Source organism: Diorhabda sublineata, chromosome 9 (genome assembly GCF_026230105.1).
Source record: "Diorhabda sublineata isolate icDioSubl1.1 chromosome 9, icDioSubl1.1, whole genome shotgun sequence".
NCBI classification, from domain to species: domain Eukaryota; kingdom Metazoa; phylum Arthropoda; class Insecta; order Coleoptera; family Chrysomelidae; genus Diorhabda; species Diorhabda sublineata.
Genome location: NC_079482.1, coordinates 12,492,328 through 12,514,510, shown reverse-complemented (window position 1 = coordinate 12,514,510; position 22,183 = coordinate 12,492,328). Strand labels below are relative to the sequence as shown.

The following is a 22,183-nucleotide window of genomic DNA, read 5'->3' as shown; positions in this document are numbered from 1 at the left end:
AGATACTTGTTAATGTCTATTTAATTAAAAATCAAATAATTTGTAAATTATACAAAGATTGCAAGTGAAAGGTTGAACTATTTCCTAACTTATTAATGCACACGATATTTAATCTAATTATCTACTACACACATTCAAATATTCAAGAGATTCATTCATAAATAAAGTACTTTCACATTCACCTGTTAGCAGACTCAAGACAATAGGTGTAATAACTTAGTATGTAATAAAGAAATTAATTGTCCAAACTAACATCTTAATAACTGGGTACATAAATTTCTGGTGGATAAGAGATCGACAAAATTTTATGACAGGCTCCGAACGCTGCCATTCTTTTTGCAGACTTCTTGTTAGGACCTGAAAACAAAAATTAATATTAAATTAATAATGCTTAAAAACAGTTGGTCCTAATTATGCAAATTAATGTTTACATATGATACTAAATTAAATCAAATAATTGGGGATAGGAAATCCTTTAGTAGGATGAATTAAGAACGTTATATTTTCTGCTAAAGGTCCTGATTACGTGGAATTCATATGTTACAACATATCCCATTCTATAAATAATTGGGGATATGAAATCCTTTAGTAGGATGAATTAAGAACCTTATATTTTCTGCTAAAGGTCCTGATTACGTGGAATTCATATGTTACAACATATCCCATTCTATAGGAAATTCCGAAGGTTGAATGACATTAATATTGTCACATTGTCTGTTACAGTAAAAAATCGACATAATAATACACATCCCCAAAAAAATATTAGGATGCTGTAGGTGGTTGGACAAAATTCAACTATCATTATATTTTATAATCTCTCCCAAAATATAAACTGTTTTAGTTTTAAAATATGTTTTAAGATCTAGACTAATAAGTCTGACATCCTTTACATCTGAAACCCTTACGAATTAATATTAAGTGACTAATTAAAGTCATATTTTGAGACTCATTTTATTGGACTTCAGACTACTCAAACCTAAGTAGGTGGTTGGACAAAATTCAACTATCATTATATTTTATAATCTCTCCCAAAATATAAACTGCTTTAGTTTTAAAATATGTTTTAAGATGTAGACTAATAAATCTGACATCCTTTACATCTGAAACCCTTAAGAATTAATATTAAGTGACTAATTAAAGTCATATTTTGAGACTCATTTTATTGGACTTTAGACTACTCAAACCTAATAGTTGAAACTGCTCATGATGTGCTGGCAGTTCTGAAGATACCATTTTCACAATAAATCTAGATTACTAGAATTGGAATTTTGACAATGCTCTCTCTAGGATAGATAGATACATTTAGACAGAAAGAGAAAGAGACAAAGTTCAGTTCATGATTATTAATTATACAAGTATACAAGGAAAATTTTACGGGACCATTTATGGTAAGGAAAAAATCATTGTATAGCTTATTATGTTGGGATCCGAAGTGGATCCAGGTATACAGGGTGTTTCAAAAAAGGTAATCCCGTCTCTAAGATAGATAGAAAACTGAAAAATATTTGGGGTTTGCTCAGTAAAAAATTTTCATATACACATTTTTTACGATTTTGCCTCAACTACAGTATTGAAATTTTATATGAATATGGTTTTGAAAGCTGATACCTCCGATTAATTTAATTTTACACCAAAAACGTACTATTCATCAAACTCGATACTGTTTACCGTTTTCGGAATATTTTGATTTGAATATTATGAAGTAATAGCCAATGCTTCTATGAAGTATAGATTAAGTTATTAATTATTATTATTGTAACGTGTCACAAACATCCAGGCTAATCAGTATAGGACTTTTTTTAAGTTTAATAAGTATAAGCCCTAAGCTATTGGAGGCCTTACTATGAAACAAACAATTTGATAATCATGTATTGCGGTCCAGGGACTCAAACTGTTTTTTTCATACTAAGGCCTCCAATAACTCAGTTCCCATATTTATTAAACTGAAAAACGAAATCCTAGACTGATTAGACTGAATTTTTGTAAAACATTATTAAAACCGAAAGCCATTAGTCCCAATTTTCAATTCACATGCTTACTAATTAATAATAATAATTAATAACTTTATCAATACTTTAAACCAGCATCGGTTATTTCTTCATAATTTTCAAATCAAAACATTTCGAAAACAGTAAACAGTACAGATTTTTATCAAGAGTACCTTTTTGCTGTAAAATTAAAATTAAATGATGTTTGCTTAGTAAATCTAATATTGAAATGGTTGTTTATAAGTCCGGGAAGTGATTTAGTACGGTACGAGATAGATGTTTATGGACGAGGCGATGAGTATATATTAATATGTTTTTATTCATACCATTTTCGGTTTTCAATAAAAAGCAAAATTATATTAAAATATGAAATATCATTTTTGACAATTTTACTGAATAAATAGCTCCTCTGATTATTCCCTTATTATTTAAAAAAATAAAAATTAACAGAAGTCACTAAGGTAACATTGTAAACGAAGGCAGACATATTGAATTTTTGGATTGGGAGAAGTTAAGAGTACTGTAAAGTACAAGGATAACGTAAAGTGCCATTTTTTCAGTTTTCTACCTATTCTAGACGGGATCACCTTTTTTTGAAACACCCTGAATTTCAAAAAAAGAAACAAAACATACTAATATAAATCATTTATATGTTACACATGTGTAGCAGGTTGTATTGAAAAATACTAAACTTTAATCTGTAAATAACAGTGTCCACTATAAAAATGAAAGTTTCCTGCATTATATAAGTGATTTTTTATAAATTTTAGCGTTACGCAAAAAAATTGTTAGGTCTTTCTGATATAACAAGTATTTGTTGGGCCAGATATTTATTAAAATGAAAATTCTTTGTTTAGTTTTTTTCGACTCTGAATTGTTGAAAAAATAACAGGTGGGTAAATTTACACGTTAAGATCAAATGAGTTTAGTTATGAACAATTGACATGATGAGCGATTGATATTAATACTAAAGATTTGGAGACTAAAAATAGTAAAGAAGACAAAAGAAAAAAGTATGACTTTATTATATTACTATTCATTGTTTTAAAGATAACATTTAAATTATTAATATGTTCTGTGAATACAAACAATAGTAAACAAATACTCTAGATGGTTGATCTGACAATAAAATAGCATTAAAACAAAAGTAATGTAAGCTTCTTCACTAAGATTTTATTAATAACATAATAAAATCAACTCTCTCTAAAGCTGTGTTTAGATAAATATGTACCAAAAACTAACCAGAACAGTTGTTATTAAGTACTTTTATTTAAACTCTTGATCTGCCATAGGTGTAACGCTAGGAAATTTACTGAAAAAATTACCTTGCTGACTCCATATGGCATATATAAAAGAAATTGTTCAGTGCCTAAATTAGTTAAAAACAAACTTCAGACCTCTATATTTATATTTTAACAGATATTGTACCTATTAAGTTCTGCTTTTTCAACAAACTAAAATACAATTTAGTTCAAACAACAAATTTAGCAATTGTTCATTGGTAAAACATATTAATCTGATCAAAGAAAAAATTCTTTAGTGGGTAATGTATGTGAAATTGTCTCAAAATACAGTAACCTGAACTATACAAGATGATTCAAGAAAAAAATGGAGTATCTATCATAAGCAAGTTGAATCAGAGTAAAGTTTTCTTATTTCTCATTGTTAAACAGCAATATTTGTTAAGCAAATCGCAGTCTCACACAAGTGAGGCAGTTGCATTTTTATGGCCCAAAGAGAAACAAATGATTTTCCAACAAATTGTAATAAAAAAAATATAATCTAATATCTCCCTCAACACCCTGTTTATGATTTACAGAGAAAGCGTTAAAGAATCGAATAGTTGTGCTAAAATGCAAAACGCCAGTTGCGTGAAACTAGGAAGATTCTGGCAAAAATCGTTTATTCCTCTTTAGTGTTCACTACCTACACTTTACACTAAGAATCTGTCAAGTTTTATAATACTGCACAGAACAATCTTTTAAATTTTGAAATAAAACACCTCTTGGCGCTTTTTATCTCAGATATTAATATTTTAATACAGTTCTACAGTTCTACACCATTTAATAATAAAATAATAATATTCCTTAATGAATCTTAGAACGTCTACTTCACAGTTTCCAAACACAAAAATTTTATTTCAATGATAGTTTAATTTTACTAAATAACTTACCCATTCCGACAAATGATTGACCATCAACATTGCATCTAAACGAGAATACGACATCAGGTGGATTTCCACTTTTACCAATTTCCTCAAACTGTGCATGTGGAAGCATTTGATTGATAAGCATCAGTGGATTTATAGTTTCAGGATTCTCAGGCATTTTTTTAGCGGGTTTGTTTTCATGTGGTTTATCAGCATTCACATTAACGTTTGGAGATTGATTCTAAAAACCACAAATAAATTAGAATCAATTATGTTACAAAATTACACAACCAACTCTAGAATGATTTCCTTGAAATGATAAAATAAATACAATTATGATAATGAAATTTAGAAATATTTTAAAAGCGAAGTTATTTTGATCAATACAGTATTACTTCTTAAAAACTTGAATGTGTCCGTTATGTTAAAATTTCTTGCACCCTAATTAATTCAAAGGTATATAGGAATTATCGCGCGAGAAAAAAAACTCAAGCACTAATGAAGGGAGTTATTTGACATGAAACTTCTATAATTATAGCATTGTATAAAGAATAGGATAGTAGGTTAACCTTATGAGGATATCATTTGACGAGGTGGACACTACCAATAGTTGGCACCAACAGCACGTCATTTTATACTGTACGTCGTAGCTTGAATTACGTGTTTTCTTAGCTTTGGTTGCAGAATTACCCCAATAACAGATGGCGCCAAAATTATTTAAAATATTATATTCAACCCTTAAGCTGTGTTGTAAAGTTTCTTATTTTGGTGTCTATAGCCAAGTTGCAATTTGAGTTCATTATTGTATTGTGTTCGTTGTGTTATTGTTGAGTTTCGTTGGTTGTGCATTTGGATTATTTTTTTATTTGAGAATCTTTGAACTTGGTATTTATTCATTTCATTTTTAAGGTAAGTGGATATTATTACAATTAATATACATCACTATTCACTTAGTTAATATATTCAAATTATAAGAGGCGCTAGATGTATAAATGCTACAGCTTACAATTTCGAAAAAAAAAAACTGTAAATTTAGCGAACTACTTACTAAATTGTATTTATATAACAAATGATCACTTCTTCTTTTCAATTTTTTAGAAATGACTGGAAATTAGTGTGTTTATTTCAAGTGTGGACTAAGTAAGAGATCAGTTCAATTAAAATGTACCGATTTCCTGTGAATGACCCTACCAGATGTCAAAAATGGATCATACACTCGAGAGAGTGTCTTAAGACAATTATTTTTCATAAAGGAATAAAAAATAGTGAATGTGAATAAATGACTGTTTACAAATGTTCAATACTAAACATAAGTAGGTATTTAATTATCGTCAAATAAAAGATAATTCGTCCAATTGTTAGTTAGTTAGTTAGATTTTATTTGTATTATGGTCCATTGCATATTCTACGAGTACAATGATTTACTACAAATTCCAAATCCATTCAATCTTATAAACTTATCAAAAGTACTTTAATCATACCTAAATTTAAACTTAGAAGCCACCTTTATAGTAAAGACAAACAGAATAGAATAAAACATTTTTGAAAATATTTCAAACGTATACCTAAACACAACCAACCGAATACAAAGGACTGAACTTTAATATTGAAAATAAAATTGAAATAATATTTTTTATTTTTTTATGTTTATGAACTAAGCACATAATAATAAGGTAGTGTGTCTGTGTGTTTATATTTGGAAATTATCCTGTTAATGAGGCAAAAATTTCACTGGTTCAAATGAATATAAACTGTTTTTATTATCACATATAATATGGTTATAATACTATATTCTATGCCATAACAGATTGACAATATAGTAACAATTAGATTAGAATAAATAAATTAAATAACTAACATCACTAAAGATTATTCTTAAATACGTTTCTGTCGTAGATACTCGTTTTGATTTTGTCAAAAAATGTTCTAAGAGCTTTACTTAAACATTACCTCGTGTTTTGGATATAAAAAAGTACTTTTTTAACAAATGTGATGTCCCTCCATAATATAATCACCATTTTTGTCCATTGTTCATTTTTGTCCTTGTATCAATTATGGGTAAGAATATAGTAATGCCATATACCATCTTACGATTGTTGAATACTTTCAATAAAAATGAATTTTAGTTTCAATTTTATTATATATATTGCAAAAAAACACATTTAACAAGAGTTAATTTTCTTTGCTAGTAAGTACCCGCTTTTATGATCATACATACTTGGTTCAGATAAGTAGACCTTTTGCCTGCTTTTATTATACCATTAAACATATAGATGGTTTTGTAAGCATTTATGGTCTCATTGTAAAATATAATTTCTCAAAGTTGCATGTAGCAACAAGCTCCTCAAGTACATTTTTCCAGTCGCACATTATGAATGAATTTATCATCCCAACAAATATTGATGTTATTTATTTCACGATTTACCTATCCATAACTTCCTACAGTGATAATAGAAACAGCCTATTTAAAACTATAGAACAAATTAATTATGTTTAAAAATGTTATGTATAAAAAATCCTGGAAAAGAGTAATTTATATTTTCAACTGTAGTAGTTGGTGTCTTTTTTGTAACGTTATAACTATATTAAATATGACGCCTTGGATATATTTTTTAATGGTATATATTTTTTGTATTGCACTTTAATAGGTTATAATTTCAAAAATATATGACTCATGCTTGATTAACCTATAACAGATTTGTGAATAAAATCATTTTGTTAAATTAGTACCAGTAGTAATATAAATATATTTAACTCAACAATAAGCTCAGTTTTAACATTTCTATATTATTTTGTGGTCAATCCAAAAAGTATAAATATATAATACAATAAATATTTTCGATTATTGCAACTTTTGGCTCTCCAATGTGAAACCAAGACCGGTCCTGGGTTAGTTGGTACACTTATGGGTAAGGATGTGGCCATTGTATAACTATCTTTACCCAATGATAAAACTGACAAAATGACTAAAGTACGTATTTTAGTAGTAGTTGATAGGACAATTTTTTTTTCTTTGTTAGAAAGATTATTTTTATTTACTGGTCTTATCCAAATTTTCGCATTGATCGTAACTTTCAATACAAAGCCAATGAATATAATATTTATATTAAAATCAGATTATTTAAATATCTTCGGTACGTATATACTTATTTGTATATTTTTTATTTCTGGTTTTGTTACAATTCTTTTGAATGGCCTTTTTTGTTTGATTTTAAACACCCTTATTAAAGATAAGTATGAGAGTGTTTTTACCGTTGTTGTGAGCATACCAAGAAATTTCACAGGTATGGAATTATCTTAACACAATTCGGGAAAATTCTGTCATTCCGACGATGATATAAGATACAATTAGGGAAATTCCAAATAAGGGTATTACTAGTCGTTATTCCATTTATGCCCGTTATTGAAATGAAATAAATTCAAATTTTTGAACATAAAAAAATACTTTACCATAACCATTGAAGAGTGGTTGAAAGAGTTACAGAACCTTCCATCTTGTTCTATGAAAATTGGAGGCAGCAAGCAGTCATTGCAAGAAGAAAATGAACGGTTGAACTAAGCAATGCTAGGAAAAAAGTCAATAACCTGAATACTCAATTGAGAGCTACAAAAAAAGGATTATGAAAACGCAACTCTCCGCGAACGTTTTGTATGGAGAAGAAGCTCTCACAAATTTTACAAAATCTCTTGTGAATATGCAATTACGACATAAGATGAAATCTCCATGGTTACTATCTGAAAAAAAACTGCCCTGTCATTATTTTATAGAGGACCTAATACATACAGATATTTGCGACTAAAAGGGTTTATTTTGCCAGCAATATCAACAGTGAAATCATGGGTTGCCAATTTCCATTACAAACCTGGATTAAATAAAAAAATTTTTATGCACCTTACTTAAAGGCGGATACGATGCAGCCTTACGAGAAGAAATGTATTCTGATGTCTATTAAGAGGAATCTTGAGTACAACATGAAAACAGATTGAGAGTTTCAAAGATCTGAGCGAGTTTGGAAGAAAGCCTTTCCCTGCCAGTGAAAGATCTAGTTCTCATGGTCAGAGGAATCTATAGTAACTGGAAAATTCTTATTGCCTACTTTGTATCGAAATGGTGGGGTGTCATATGCTTCTTTATAGTGTATCAATTACCAAGGCATTGGAAAAACTTAGTGAGACAAAACTAGACACTATAGGCAAAGTATGTGATACTACCAATCAGAAACTCATAAAGCACTTAGGGGTTAACAAAAACCAACTTTATTTTTTTCATAATGAGAAAAAATATTATGCTTTTTTTGATACTCCCCATCTGTTGAAATGCGTTAGAAACAATTTTTTGAACAATAGTTTGATATTTAATGGACAGTTTATGTTTTTCTGACATTCGAAAAGTTTATGATCTTGATAAAAGGAGCAAAACAGGAAAGGCCTTATGAAACTGACTGATAAGCACATCGATCCGAATTCTTTCGAAAAAATGAAGGTTAAATTAGCTGCCCAATTGTTGAGACACAGTGTTTATTCTGCCATAATGACATCTTTGGAAACTGGTGAACTTATTTCAAGTACAGCTAAAAACACGGCTAACTTTGTTCTAACCATGAACAATTTATTTGATGCCCTGAATAGTATACGTTTACATTAACAAAACCCTGTAATCGTGTTCTGAGCAATACGAATCCAGAAGTTCCAGCAGCTTTAAGCTCAGGATATGATTTATTGGAAAATCTATAAAAAGTTGGAAAAAAGGGAAATTTGACCAGACCTGATAGCTTTGATGGTTTTCTTCTCACTATTAACTCCGTTAAACAATTTGCAAGTGATAAAAAAAATGAAGGTTTCAATTATTTATTCACAGGCAGACTAATTCAAGATCCATTTGAAAATCAATTTTCTGTTTATCGTCAAAGAGGAGGGTATAACAGACCACCTAGAACTGCTAATGCAGGTAGTCAACTGGATGATGATGATAATATACTGCTTTTACCAACAGATAACAATGAAGCACTCGCTTCATTAAATGTTGAAGAAGAATCATCATCCGAACAAACGGATTCATCCACCAATTCAATTTCTTCCGAGGTACATTCAAATGATATTGCAACGTTAGAAAATTGTTTTGTAGTATATTTTGGGGGTTATTTAATTAAAAAATGTTTAGATCGCTTCAATTGCAAATACTGTAAAGTCAGTTTAGAAGCTTTCTGATGACATAAACAGTGGACAAGAGCTTCTTATATTCTATAAGAATTATTATTTAAATGATAAGTGTGCATTGAAAACTCCAACATTATTGAAAAATTTCACCATGATAGTACTTAATAGCTTCGACAAAAATATAGAGAAAATTTCAGATAATAAAATAATATTAAATTTGAAATAGAAAATTATTGGAAAAATAGAAAACATTCTTCATAAGTGGTATGCAACAAATGCAATCTGTTGTAGTAATAGGCAATACATTTTCAATTTATTATTGCGAACTCAGATTTTCAAATATTGTAAAACTTTTTCAAGCTCATTAAAAACTAGACAATGATGAAAAAAATGGTAAATTATCAATAATTCAGTATAACTTACACGAATCGGATGTTCATTTTTTACTCTAAATAGAAAATCACTCGAGTTTAACACAACCATAGAGAACTACCACTAATTCCAAGTAAAATGCATTCAGGTATACAAAGGGATAGAGTGCCAGCTATAAATAGCTCACAATTCCCTCTTCAAAAAATTGTTCTCAAGGCGATATAAGGGTGATAAAAAACTAAGTGGTTGCTGGGATGCTAATGGGTTAATTACAAAAACCAAATCGAACAAAAGTCTATTGGAGTCAGTAATTCCCAGATATTTTCCTGAATGAACTAACGAAGGCTATGTTTATAAGAAACTACATACCTGTGCAGAATCAGGCTTGACAAGATTTGGATCTTCTCCCCATGAACAGAAGAGTTTATATAACGCAAATGAAGCTACATGCTGCCATGGTAATGGAGATTGTGTTGTATCGTCTTCAGATACATCCATTTTTTCATTTCCTTCTTCATCTTTCTTTAGTTCTGTCAATTTATTTGTTTTTACATAATGTTTCAATGCTGCCTCAGCTGCTGCATTTTTTGCATTGATCTTGTTGCGTCCTAACAAAAAATAACATCAAAATAAATGATATACTCTGTTCAAGTAGACTGTATGTGAATAGTGCATTTTATCTACAAACTTGTTTCAGATCAAATATACCAAACCTTTGCTTTTGTTCATTTAGAAATAGAAATGGCTAATGAGCAAAATAAATGTTAAGTTTAGATAAAATCAGCAATTAGGTTGCATATATAAAACATAACAAAGTTTGAATAATAAAGTCATTTTAATTGATTGTACAATAAAAACATTCTATGAACTTTCATGTAAGAACTGCAGAAAATGTGTGGACATATCAACATACACCTAGGAGAAAGACATATGCACATCTAAAATTGTCTTAAGATATTTTTAATCAAAATAAGTACATCTCATAGCTTCTTGGTAGTATGCTTAACTTCAAAAAATCATCCAAAGCCTCCAACTTTATTAAGAATAAAATAGATAGTAAAAACACTTCAGCTTCACCAAAGAGAAATTTTTTAAAAGGAAATAAAAAAAATATGTAATTCATCTGACGGATTACCATAAGAGCAATTTCTTCAATATAAAAGTCTACAGAATAGCACTTTCTGAGGTCAGTAACTAATTTGATAGCATATTGTTGTTGCGATATTGTTATAATTTAATCAGTATAATCATGTATTAGAGACTCTGGATACACACCACACCCATATTTTTAAGAAATGCTTGTTTGGAACTTTGGTCATCTGCAGCAAATGTTATAAACGTCCCAGTATTCTATAACTTGGCATTGAAAATGTATACGTGAAGTATAAATTTCTAATAGATACTATTTTAGATAATTTGAATGGAGCAAGTACCGACAGATTTATGGTAGCAGTATGCTTTAATGTTAGAGGGTCAACCACATATAAAATCAAGAAAAAGACCAAAATTCTTGGTTATGTGTTGCGAACTTAAAAAGGTCAGGGAACAAGAGCACAATGTGCAGTATGGAATATTTTGATGTTGAAGATACAGAATATACATGATTTTGTTGGAAGCTAATCGAGGATAGTTTGAAGACTTCAAGTGCAGATTTGTAGTCCGCTCGTTGAAAGTTACAGGAGAGAAGCTGTGAAATTGACGAAAATGCTGTGAAACCTTTTCTTATTGGAATGAAACAAAAAATTGAGCAATTCGGTCTTTCTCCAGATAGAATCTACAACATAGATGAATCTGGTTTGTACTGGCGTTGCCTTCCAGAAAGGACATTATAGTACACGCAGACGAAAAGGGTGCACCGGTTCGAAAAATCATTTAAGATCGAAATACAATCATACCTTGTGCAAGTGCAAGTGGCCGTCACAAATTGTGGTTACACCCTTCAAAAACATTCAGATACCTGCCTATGAACAAAACCAAAAAGAGAGCCCTTTTAGTGTTGTATGTATGTAAAAGTTACATATTAAAAAATATTACCTACAAGAAGTGGTTTCACAAGATGACAAAAACATTGCGTGATGTTTAAAAAATGTGTCGTTAAAAAAGATTGTGTTTTCGTTAGCCGAATATTGGAAGCAAATGCTTGAGGAATTGATCAAAAAGTCATGGTGTTAACTTCTTTCGGCCAATAACATGGATGAATGAGATGCAGACGATTTGATACCTTTGAATGAAAAGGAAAAGCCTGATGGACAACTTGATCTATTGGAGCTAGTATAGAGTAAATCATGCCCATAATCCTATGTATAAAACAGAGTTTGAGAAATGGGCAAGGGGTGATGATGAGTAAATTTGTATGCAGAGAATTTAGAAGATATTGTGATTATTATAGAAGTCAAAACTTTGATGACGAAATCAAACCTAATCAGAAAATATCTAGTAAAGATGCAGTCATGTCATTTAATTCATGTCTACATTGGGCGGATGATAATACATTGCCATTACACGATGTGTGTGATAAATCAAATAGATTCTGCTAACTTTCTGTTCGGATTATCCATACATTCTGGACGATAATAAGAGTTCCTAGAAAATCCGGATGGGCAGTCCATCATCCCATTTTTAACAAAATTGAGTCTAAATTAATAAAAACCTTAAAATAATTTTTCGCCCCAAAAAACTTATAACACAAATTGAGATGCAATAGATCTAACCTAACCAGTAATCAATAAATCATATAATTTCTTATATATTGAGAATGTATTTACAAATAAGTTTTCTTTAGACTCTGACCCCATATCTGTCCAGAAAAAATAAGTTTTAGAGGCTTAAATGAAGGACATATGTAATTTGGACCCTTTTTAGTAGTCTCAAAAAGTCGAGTTATTTGGACACATTTTATATTCAATCATTCTTTTGAAACGGGAAATTATTGTCACATGTAAGCTTCTTCACTACGATTTTATTAATCAACTTAATAAAAACAACTCTCTGTAAAGCTCTATTTAGAAAAATATGTACATAAAATAACCAGAACGGCCATTATTAAGTACTTTTATCCAAATTTTTAATCTGCCACAGGTGTAACGCTAGGAAATTTATTGAAAAAACTACCTTGCTGACTCCATGTGGCAATTTTCAATATTAAACTGTAAGTTATTAGAATTTGATGTTTTTGTGGTGATATTGTTTCAAAAAAATTTCAACTGGAATTGTCTAAAACATACATTACACTGTATATTTAATATCAAGACGTATTTAAGTTACCTAAATAAACATATATCTTACCATAGCCTACATGTTCAATCCCTTCATATACAACTGTAGCTTTGAATTGATTTCCTTCTGATCTTATAGGCAACTCCTCTATCAAATAAGATGTATTTTTTACTAATTCATTCAAGATCATGACAGCATTCTTGGGTTGTAATATCTTGCTTAATCTTACATTACGTCTACGAACTCTTTCTCTTCGTGTTATTTTTCCACCTAGAACAGGAAAACCTGATAACAAATCAGTGTAAAGACTTGGTGAAGTGGAATTAAAAAAATTCAGTCAGAAGAATTGCTTATCATATAAAGCTCAACAAATTGTATGAATATGAATTTTATCAAATTTGCGCAGTGATTTGTCATCATAGATTAGAATATTGAAATAAAATGGTAGTTTAGAAATCTTACAATAGTGAAAAAAATCTTATAGAAGTTAGTAGCTATAAAAATTATAATGGTAATAATGTTGATATTGATGAAATTCCATTGTTTCATATATGAAATGTGAAAAATAAATGTTAAACTAATTTTATACAAGATCTGAAAACTATCTTTAAAACTGTAAAGCACAGACTTCTTATAATTTTGACTATCATAATTTGTAAATTATTTCTGATCAACATATTATGTTGTCATATTAAAAATTTCAAGTGATATCTCAGATCATTGAGCTTTGACTAATTTGAAATAAACTATGAACTGTTCATGAAATCATACATGGGCGTAGCCAGGATTTGTAACAGGGGGGGGGCAAACCATAGACATGGTCCATGGTCGTTCAAAATGTAAAATTTTAGGATAAAAAGAAAACGCAAATGAAAACAAAACTTTGAGATTTTAATTATACTTAAAGTAAAGTAATAAATTTTTCTTGGGTTTAAACTAAATTTATCCAAAACTTTCTTCACTATGCGGTCCTGATTTTCCTTAAAAAATTTTTGATCTACACTCATCAAAACCAACCCAGTGAGTCTATCATCACCCATTGTACTCTTGAGACAGGGTTTCACTCTTCTTAGGGTAATGAACGATTTTTCCAATAGTAGTAGTGGACAGGAAAGCACTCAATATTAGCAGTGCGTGCCTTGTTGCCTTTGGAAAAAAACATTAGCTTCCTCCAAAAGTGCAGCCACTTCAATGTCCTTTAATTCGTCTTCTGCTAAATTCTTTTTTTTTCCACATATTGAACCACAAATCTAATTCGAGAAAGACATCACCGAACTCATAAAATGCCATCAAAGATTCTGCATTATTTTTGGAATCTTTTGAAGCCATTCTGAGCATGCTCTAAGGATGAAGATAAGTTAAAGCAAAAGGACACGCGAATAATATTATTTATCAGAGCTTACTAATTGATTTTAAAATGTTCATAAAAGCAACCAAACGACCACAACAACAAACAAATTATATAAAACAGAAAACAAAAATATATGCAAAGGAGAAAAATATGTATATTTTAGATTTATTTTTTTTTGTTTATTAAAATTATTTAATATATTTTTTCTTTGGGTGGGAGCAGTTGCCCATGAAATCATATCAGATACTTGCAGTCTAACCTTGTTATTTTATATGAAAAGACTATTCCAATCACTGAATAATTTTATTAAAGTTTTTCCCAATAAACTTCTGCTAGAATTAAATTGTTGATTACAATCTATCAGTCACTATTTAGTTAAAATTTAGTATTAATTTTCAAGCACTCCTCCATAGAAAATTTATTACTTTCCACTTTACTGTATCAATTAAATATTTTTAGAAATCAAACGACTGAAAGCCTACCAGTTCTAAGCCAGAAGGGCTTCTTTTTAGGTTCTCCAACTTCCATAGGGGTGCCATTAGTTCCACCAGTGGCAAGTTTTTGTTCATTTTCCTGTGCCTCCTTCTTTTGTTCTTGTTGCAATTGCTGCTCTGCGTCCTGTTCCTTCTTAAGTTGCAGCTGCTGCTGAACTTGCTGCTGCTGAGTTGGTTGTTGTTGAGTTGCCTGCTGTGGAGCTTGTAATTGCTGTTGCACTTGTTGTTTTGCAACATTTGTTTGCTGTGGTGTAGTTTGATGCTAAAATAAGTAATTTTGATCAATTGAATATTTACTTCAAGTTTGTTATTATCATATTAGAGCCAACACACTTCAGCTACTACTTTAGCAAGTGGGAGTAAAATATTCTAATTATATTTTTATACTGTACTCTAAATAGAGAAGATATTAGAGTATTTTGGCATTCCTTTCAAAGGTCAAATTAAATCTGCGACTCCTTTGTTACTTGATTACTTGTTAATCTACTTTAACTGATCAATAATATTTATTTTGCCCAAATGAGTAGTTTGAATGCTTTAGTCAATTTTTGCATGAAAATTGAAACACTTGTTAATAAAGAGGTACATAAGCTTTTATATGATGATATATCCCGTTTTTAGATGCAATGTATGAACTAAATCCAAAAAGTATGACCAATTTTTGGCTGACATTTGTAAATGAAAAACCACTTATTCCTTTATTGAAGTAAAAAAACAAATATTACTAAAAATTTCACTGTAAACCTAATTAAATGTCTAATGATTTATGACAGATTGAAAAAAAGAATTCTGTTATGAAGGTGACTCAAAAAATTAGAGCTAAATAAACATTTATCTCATTTTACTAACTAGGAATTTAGTAAAAAATTATGGGATATCTTGAAATTAACATGATTAATGGTGTAGACACGTGAGAAGAATAGATACTGGTAATGTTAAAAGAAGATAGATTATGTGAATATATGAATATGTGAATATACAATTGATGGCAACTAATCAATTTCAAATTGAGGAATAGTACAGTACAGAAACTTCCCTCCAACTACTAATTATTTTCTATTCATTTATTTTCCAAAAAAAAACAAAAGTTTACATATTCACAGAACTCACCTGTTGTGCTGGTTGATTTCTGAAGGGGGTGCTGGCAGCAGCTTGTTGGTTTTGCTGTGTTCTTGTAGGAGTTGTGGGAATACCAGTGGGCTTCACTTGTGATGACAGCTATTTGAGCAGGTTTAATTTAAACCATTATGAGGTGCGAAGCACCAATATAGGTGCATCTTCTAACCCAGATGCTGTATAGTAAAAACCCATAATAGAAAACTAGGCATTCTTTGGTGTATTTTGGTTGATCATTAGTATTTTCTTTAAAAATAATTTAATTTGCACTGTAGCTCAAATATTGAGATGACTATATAATAATTACTACTTTACTAAATGAGTAAACAATAGAATTTCCAAAATCTCCAAAAAATTTTTTCATCATTTTCTATCATAGGTTTTTCTACAACATCATATGGTTAGAGATATCAACACATTTTTTATATCTTGACTCTTTGGTCATTGAAATAAATATCAGTTAGTTGTAGATGAAGATACATTCATTAATATGCCGGAGATTTAAGGAATATCTAACATCATTAATAGTTATATTAGTAATAAATTAAATAAGTACTTATTACCCACAGAAAAATTAATCACGCAAGATATTTCAAAAGTCTCCAGGAGTGCCTTTTTAATATATTTATCATATCTTCAATTCCCAACAGAAACTGTATTTAGCATGCATGCCTCAGCAGTTTTTTATGCAAATAAAATATAAAAGCATAAAAAACGTCTAAGTACAAATTAAACAAAACACAAAAATAATAGTCAAGATACACAATAACTGTTTTCTTAACAAAGTTTATGAGAATATAACATTGGTATAGCCAATAAATGTATTTGTGCATACCAACAACTGAGTTGTTCAAACCAATATTTTGAGACTGGAAATGGACTTTGGAATAATTAATATCATATTTAAAAGTCATTTCCACAACAAAACTTGGTAACTACAGTAATAATATGCACTAATTTCAGATAACTGCCTCAATGTATCTCATAATCTGTGCTTAGAAAACACTAAAAAATCAAGTGCCTATATGAGTGCTACTACCAGGGCTCTGCATAGCGTTCAATACCAGAGTACCTATGCATCCACAAAAAAATCAAGTTAATACTTGAGCACAACTTGAAATATTTACAGAATATCCCATTGAAAATTCAAGCAGTTTGAAAACTTGAATAGTTGAGAATTGCCAAAAAACAATTGTAGTTTTTGTTGTTTTAAAGTAAATATATTCTAATTAATTGATTTGATATCTATCAATTCACAGTTTTATACAAACTGATTACTCTTATTTTCAAAAACTATAAGTGCAAAACACTACAGAACTTCAAATAAAAGTTTGCTCTTATATAATGTATGTAACGTTAAATAACCCAAGTCACTTTCCTTTAACCTCTTTGATTACCATTCTACAAAACTTAACGAATCTTAAAAATCGATCAATAAGTGCCCAGTCTGACAGCTAGGTCACTTCAAACATTTTTATATTTTCGCTTGAAGTACTATCCATCAAACGACAGCTGTAATCATTATCTTTTGATTGTTGAAATTTTTTGAAGTAAACAATTTATTGTTTGGAGTTATATTGGAATTACAGCTCAACGTCATTTCTGTGATGTTGATGTCAAACTTTAGTACCATCTCTTTAGTGGTATGCCTGGAGATCTTACTATGCTTTCAACTGACATATACTCATTTTCCAGATAATTTATTTGCCTTTGTAACATGGCTTAAGACTTCTACTAAGTTTCTGCTACTAGTAATAACGACACATAATACATTTGACGCAAAGACTTGGAAAAGTATTTTGATGCTTCATTTTAAGAAAAACCAACCATCATTAACTGGTATCCAGTTGATTAAACGATAGTACACCAGGAATCATAAGAAAAGTCGTAACCATTGTAAAAGAAAACCACAAAGTAAATTGAGGGATAGAAAGATACATGTGCCACGTTTATTCACAATGTAACAATAAAAAAATTAATTGATAATTTGTTGTTTGTTAAGACAAAATAGAAAGGATTGTTAGATCGGTATGTGACTACTACACACTGAATAAAAGATTGAAAAATGTGTCGAATGGAACTATATTTTGTTATACACATTGGTTGTTCATTGACTATTTGTAAAAGCAAAAAATTAAGAGTGACTATTACACTACATCATTGAACTGATTGACTTTTCATACAGTAAAAATTGTTGACTATTATTGTTTTTTGGGTATTTTACCATTTTTAACATTATATAAGCAGCTTTGTAAATAGTTTTTGGAGGCAAAGAATCAATTTTACCAATAACCCTTTTTGTGATTGTGATGATGCATGTTGTTATCAAACTACTGTTGTATTATATTAGACTCTGCCGCATGCATCACTAGAATGTTCATATCAATAAATAGCAAAGATACGTCTATCAACGAAATTTCAGCTATATATACAATGGTTTTTTGCATTGATAAAACACCTGTTAAATACCAGGGAACATATTTGTTGTAGTTTACAATTTTTCAACAATAAATATAAAATTTATATGTATTCACAAAAAAACTCAACAACTACAATTGCATATTACATTGTTTAAGAAAATTGAATTTTCTATTGGACATCCTGTATTGTTTATAAAGATAAACATTTTATCAATATTTTCTAATGACACTTAATTGGTAGTGATCCTTGTAAGATTACCATGTACAATGATAATACCATTATTGTATGTAAATCAAAAATAAAAATATCAACAAAATGTTCTAATTCTCAATGGCTTTACTATATCAATTAAGATTCATATTTCACACTACTCCAAACCTTTAACAATACAAATGATTAAAATGTTATCAAATTACCCATGTTTTATCAACAAATGGATATGACAATTTTCCAATATATTAGTAATTTTTAAAGATAAGAAAATCGAGATAGGAATTTTCTCTTAATTTTACAGTAATAAGGTTATTGATAAATTTACTGTTATTGTAAAACACTGCGGTATTATGCTGCAATCTGTCAGTAAATTTCCTCGACTTTAGCCAGTATTGGTGGATTTTATTCTGGTAGGATTAATTAATTGAACTATGAAATATTTAACACAAGTTTCAATAACATTTAACTAAAACAAAAGAGTTACACAAAAACTTGAAAATAATAGAATTGTGAATTGAATGTGTGCCTTATATTTTGAACCATTGTTCTATATTAGACAAAAAAATAAATAAAACCAACAGATTTTGTCTTTTGTAGTTTTTGAATTTAAAAATATATTTGGAGTTTAGTGGTAATTTCAACATGTAGCATATACTTTGCAATGGTAACAGCATAATTGTTACTAGTGCAGGGGTCTAGGAAATGTCATATTATTTTTATTGGGGTGCTTTAATAAATCTTTGAGAAAGTATGCTCACAGCATTTAGCAAATACTCAATTGGACCTGCTAGCAAAAATAAAATACTGAACTAATTATAGTTTACATCAGAGTTACTAACATTGGTTGAACTTTTTAAGTATTGCTGGAAAAATGAGATTATGCTCTAAAAATCGAATAAAATTGCTGTACACGTCAGCCATGATCAAAGTTTTAGATATTTTTCAATACCCAATTGAATATATGAGATTTTCAGTAAAACATTCTTAGGGTTACAATTTCACTCTTTTTTTCACTCTTACAAATATATGAATGCTTTGAATATTTCTAACCACTAATTTGAAGAGTTTAATCTTATTTCCAAAAAAAAAATGGATCTACACACAGCACTGTTTCATGAACTTTTTATTATTGGAAAATTATTATTGAAATTGTTTCCCCATGTGTAACAAATTATCACAGCTATACTTAAAGCAGAAAAATATTAAAAGCTTTTGGTTATTAATATCTTCAGAGATATTAATCACTTGAAACTCAATTTATTCAAAAATATTTTTAAAATTAGAATCCAGCTTTTTATAAAATAATTCTCCAAATTTTGTAAAGTCTGAAAGATTTGGGGTAGTTAGACAATAATACGGAAACTATCTTCTTAAAAGTACTTTTTAGTTCACAAACTTATTTTCTAATAAATATGAGTTAGTTGCAATTAATGTTTGCTAAGAACAAAAATATGACACCAAAAAATAATTGCCTCATATAAATCCAATTCATGGAACAAAAAACATTTTACAATTTTCAGTATCAACATTGATCTCTTGAAATAAGCTCGCAAATTAGACTAAAATGAATTTCAAATAAATAATTATAAATGTAGAGCAATCAGATCTTTTATGCAGAAGTGTTTGAGTTATGCAAAACCTCGAGATTTTAATTATAAAAGAAATGAAACATTAAACAGTATATACCCAGGTAACTGGAGCCTAAAAATATACTGTTTGAATCTTTCAAGAAAATTTGTGAAGTATTGATATAAAAAATCAAATTCTCACTGTATATCTATCTCTATAGATTTTTCTAAAAACAAAATGGCGCGGTGGTGCAACTAACTCATACCTTAGACACGAATTTTATATACTTATAAATTTATTTCATTCTATAAATCACAATTAAATTTTATTTATTATGTTAAAAAGTATTTGATGAGAATGTTGGAAAAATAACCAAAAAACGTATTTACCTGTCCTCCATGTACAAAATTATTGGTTACTACTGGTCTACGTTGACCAATGTTTCCTATATTTTTCTGAGACGTTTGTTGGGCTACAACAAAAAAAGTTTGGCGCAATTTCAAAGGTTGTCAGAAATCAATTATGACTTAATAGCATAATGGTGTGACAATATTTTGTGCGGATATATAAAGTAAAAATAACATTACTTACAATATGCACCGCTTCTTCGTGTACTGTATGACATATTTAGTTTTTGAAAAATTTCAATAAAATTCTGGACTATCAATAATAATTGAATTGATAATTACTTCACACAACAAAGTTCAGTAATGGCAGATAAAGGATGTGACGTTGTTCTTCCAACCAACGACAAATCGATAATGACAGGAAACGGAAATAAAATTAAAAGCGTGTGCTCGTTTTGTACACCATACTGCATTCGAACATTTCAACCAGTAAAACCTGTTTTGGTTTGTATCCTGTGACAATTTTTAGTAATTTTGGACGAACCAAGTCTAGTATTTTTTTAAATGTTACACTCGACATTTTCAAATAATTAAAATATTTTTCTTGATCAGATCTTATTGAATGAGGTCGGGAAAATCATTGTTATTTTCAATTTTCAAAAATCCTTCTACGTGATCTTTGGTATTTATTTCTCGTACATCTTTATATTTCTCACATTATGCCTACTAATTTGTAGACGGAGAGGATTCATGATTCCATGATTCCAGAACAAAACATCACAAAATATAAAGAGAAAAACAGGACGATATTAGAAAAAAGTTGAACAAAGCCAAATTATCAGGCGTCGTATGATTTCTTAAAATTATTCGGATTAAAATTGCCAAACTATCAACTAATGAGAATCGTACATTCGTACCGTCGAAAAACGGAGCATATAGAACACAAATCAATGATTTCCGACGTGGAATAGCAAAAAAGTGTGATCGTGAGTGTTCTGTGTTAAATAGAGATGTATTATATTTTCAGTTTATAACTGTAGCGTACTTATTTACGACAAAAAGAGAGATTTAATTGAATTTAGACATTAATCATAATATATTTTATTATCTTATGGCAAGTCTCTTTTCAAATAGAACCAAAGAATAAATTTTTGGCTACTAATGCAGACAACTCTCAATACAAGTATCAGTATCACAGTTGCCTACACACAACAAGCAAGGATAATGATTTTGAATAATTATTACATTCGAATTCAGTAATGTTTATTTGTATCTGATAATACAATTCTATTTGATCAACCCCATTTCATAACAAAACATATGGTATCCATAAAGATATAAAAACAAATATTAATCTTATTATATCAATAAAATGATCGTTTTAGTATGAAAATGAAGGGAAGACTGGAGCGGCTCTTTTCAGTTTGTATAATAAGTACATCTCTTTCAATTTATGAGACGTTGATATTTAAACTTCTTTAAAATGTGAATAGTAGACGCAGAACTAAATTAGTAAAAACACCTGCTACTTTCGATAATGTTCTGAAACAAAATTAGTTATGGCAGCAGCAGCAGATTTATGCATGGCAGCAAAAACCAGGAATAATTATTCTAGTTATTAGTCTTAATTAGCATGTGACTTAGTTGATGCCAAAGCTGCTACCAAAGTGAAAATTTTCGATATAATGTGATTTAATAGTTGTCACTTTACATAATCAAAGGCACTTAAGTTGTGATCAAATTAACGTTATTGATTATAATCAACTATAATTACCTCCAAAATTTATTAT

The 22,183-nt window shown here is 29.4% G+C and overlaps 1 protein-coding gene across 1 annotated transcript; it reads right to left on the bottom strand.

Annotated features, from left to right (window-relative positions):
• Positions 1-3: 3 nt before the first annotated feature.
• On the bottom strand, positions 4-20,809 carry LOC130448976 (double-stranded RNA-specific editase Adar). The gene is made up of 8 exons (XM_056786610.1): positions 20,638-20,809; positions 20,436-20,518; positions 15,838-15,945; positions 14,716-14,989; positions 12,952-13,152; positions 10,036-10,274; positions 4,162-4,378; positions 4-357 (listed from the first exon to the last, which is right to left on the bottom strand). Exons 1-8 carry the CDS (start codon positions 20,669-20,671, stop codon positions 257-259), a joined length of 1,257 nt encoding a protein of 418 aa, XP_056642588.1. The 5' UTR covers positions 20,672-20,809; the 3' UTR covers positions 4-256.
• Between the last annotated feature and the right edge of the window lie 1,374 nt (positions 20,810-22,183).

Coding starts and splice junctions, on each gene's coding strand:
- LOC130448976 (XM_056786610.1), bottom strand. CDS start 20,671: ATGTCATACAGTACACGAAGAAGCGGTGCATATT. Junction 20,519..20,637: donor ACGAAGAAGCGGTGCATATT/GTAAGTAATGTT, acceptor TTTTTGTTGTAG/CCCAACAAACGTCTCAGAAA. Junction 13,153..14,715: donor GCCCTTCTGGCTTAGAACTG/GTAGGCTTTCAG, acceptor TTCCTGTTCTAG/GTGGAAAAATAACACGAAGA.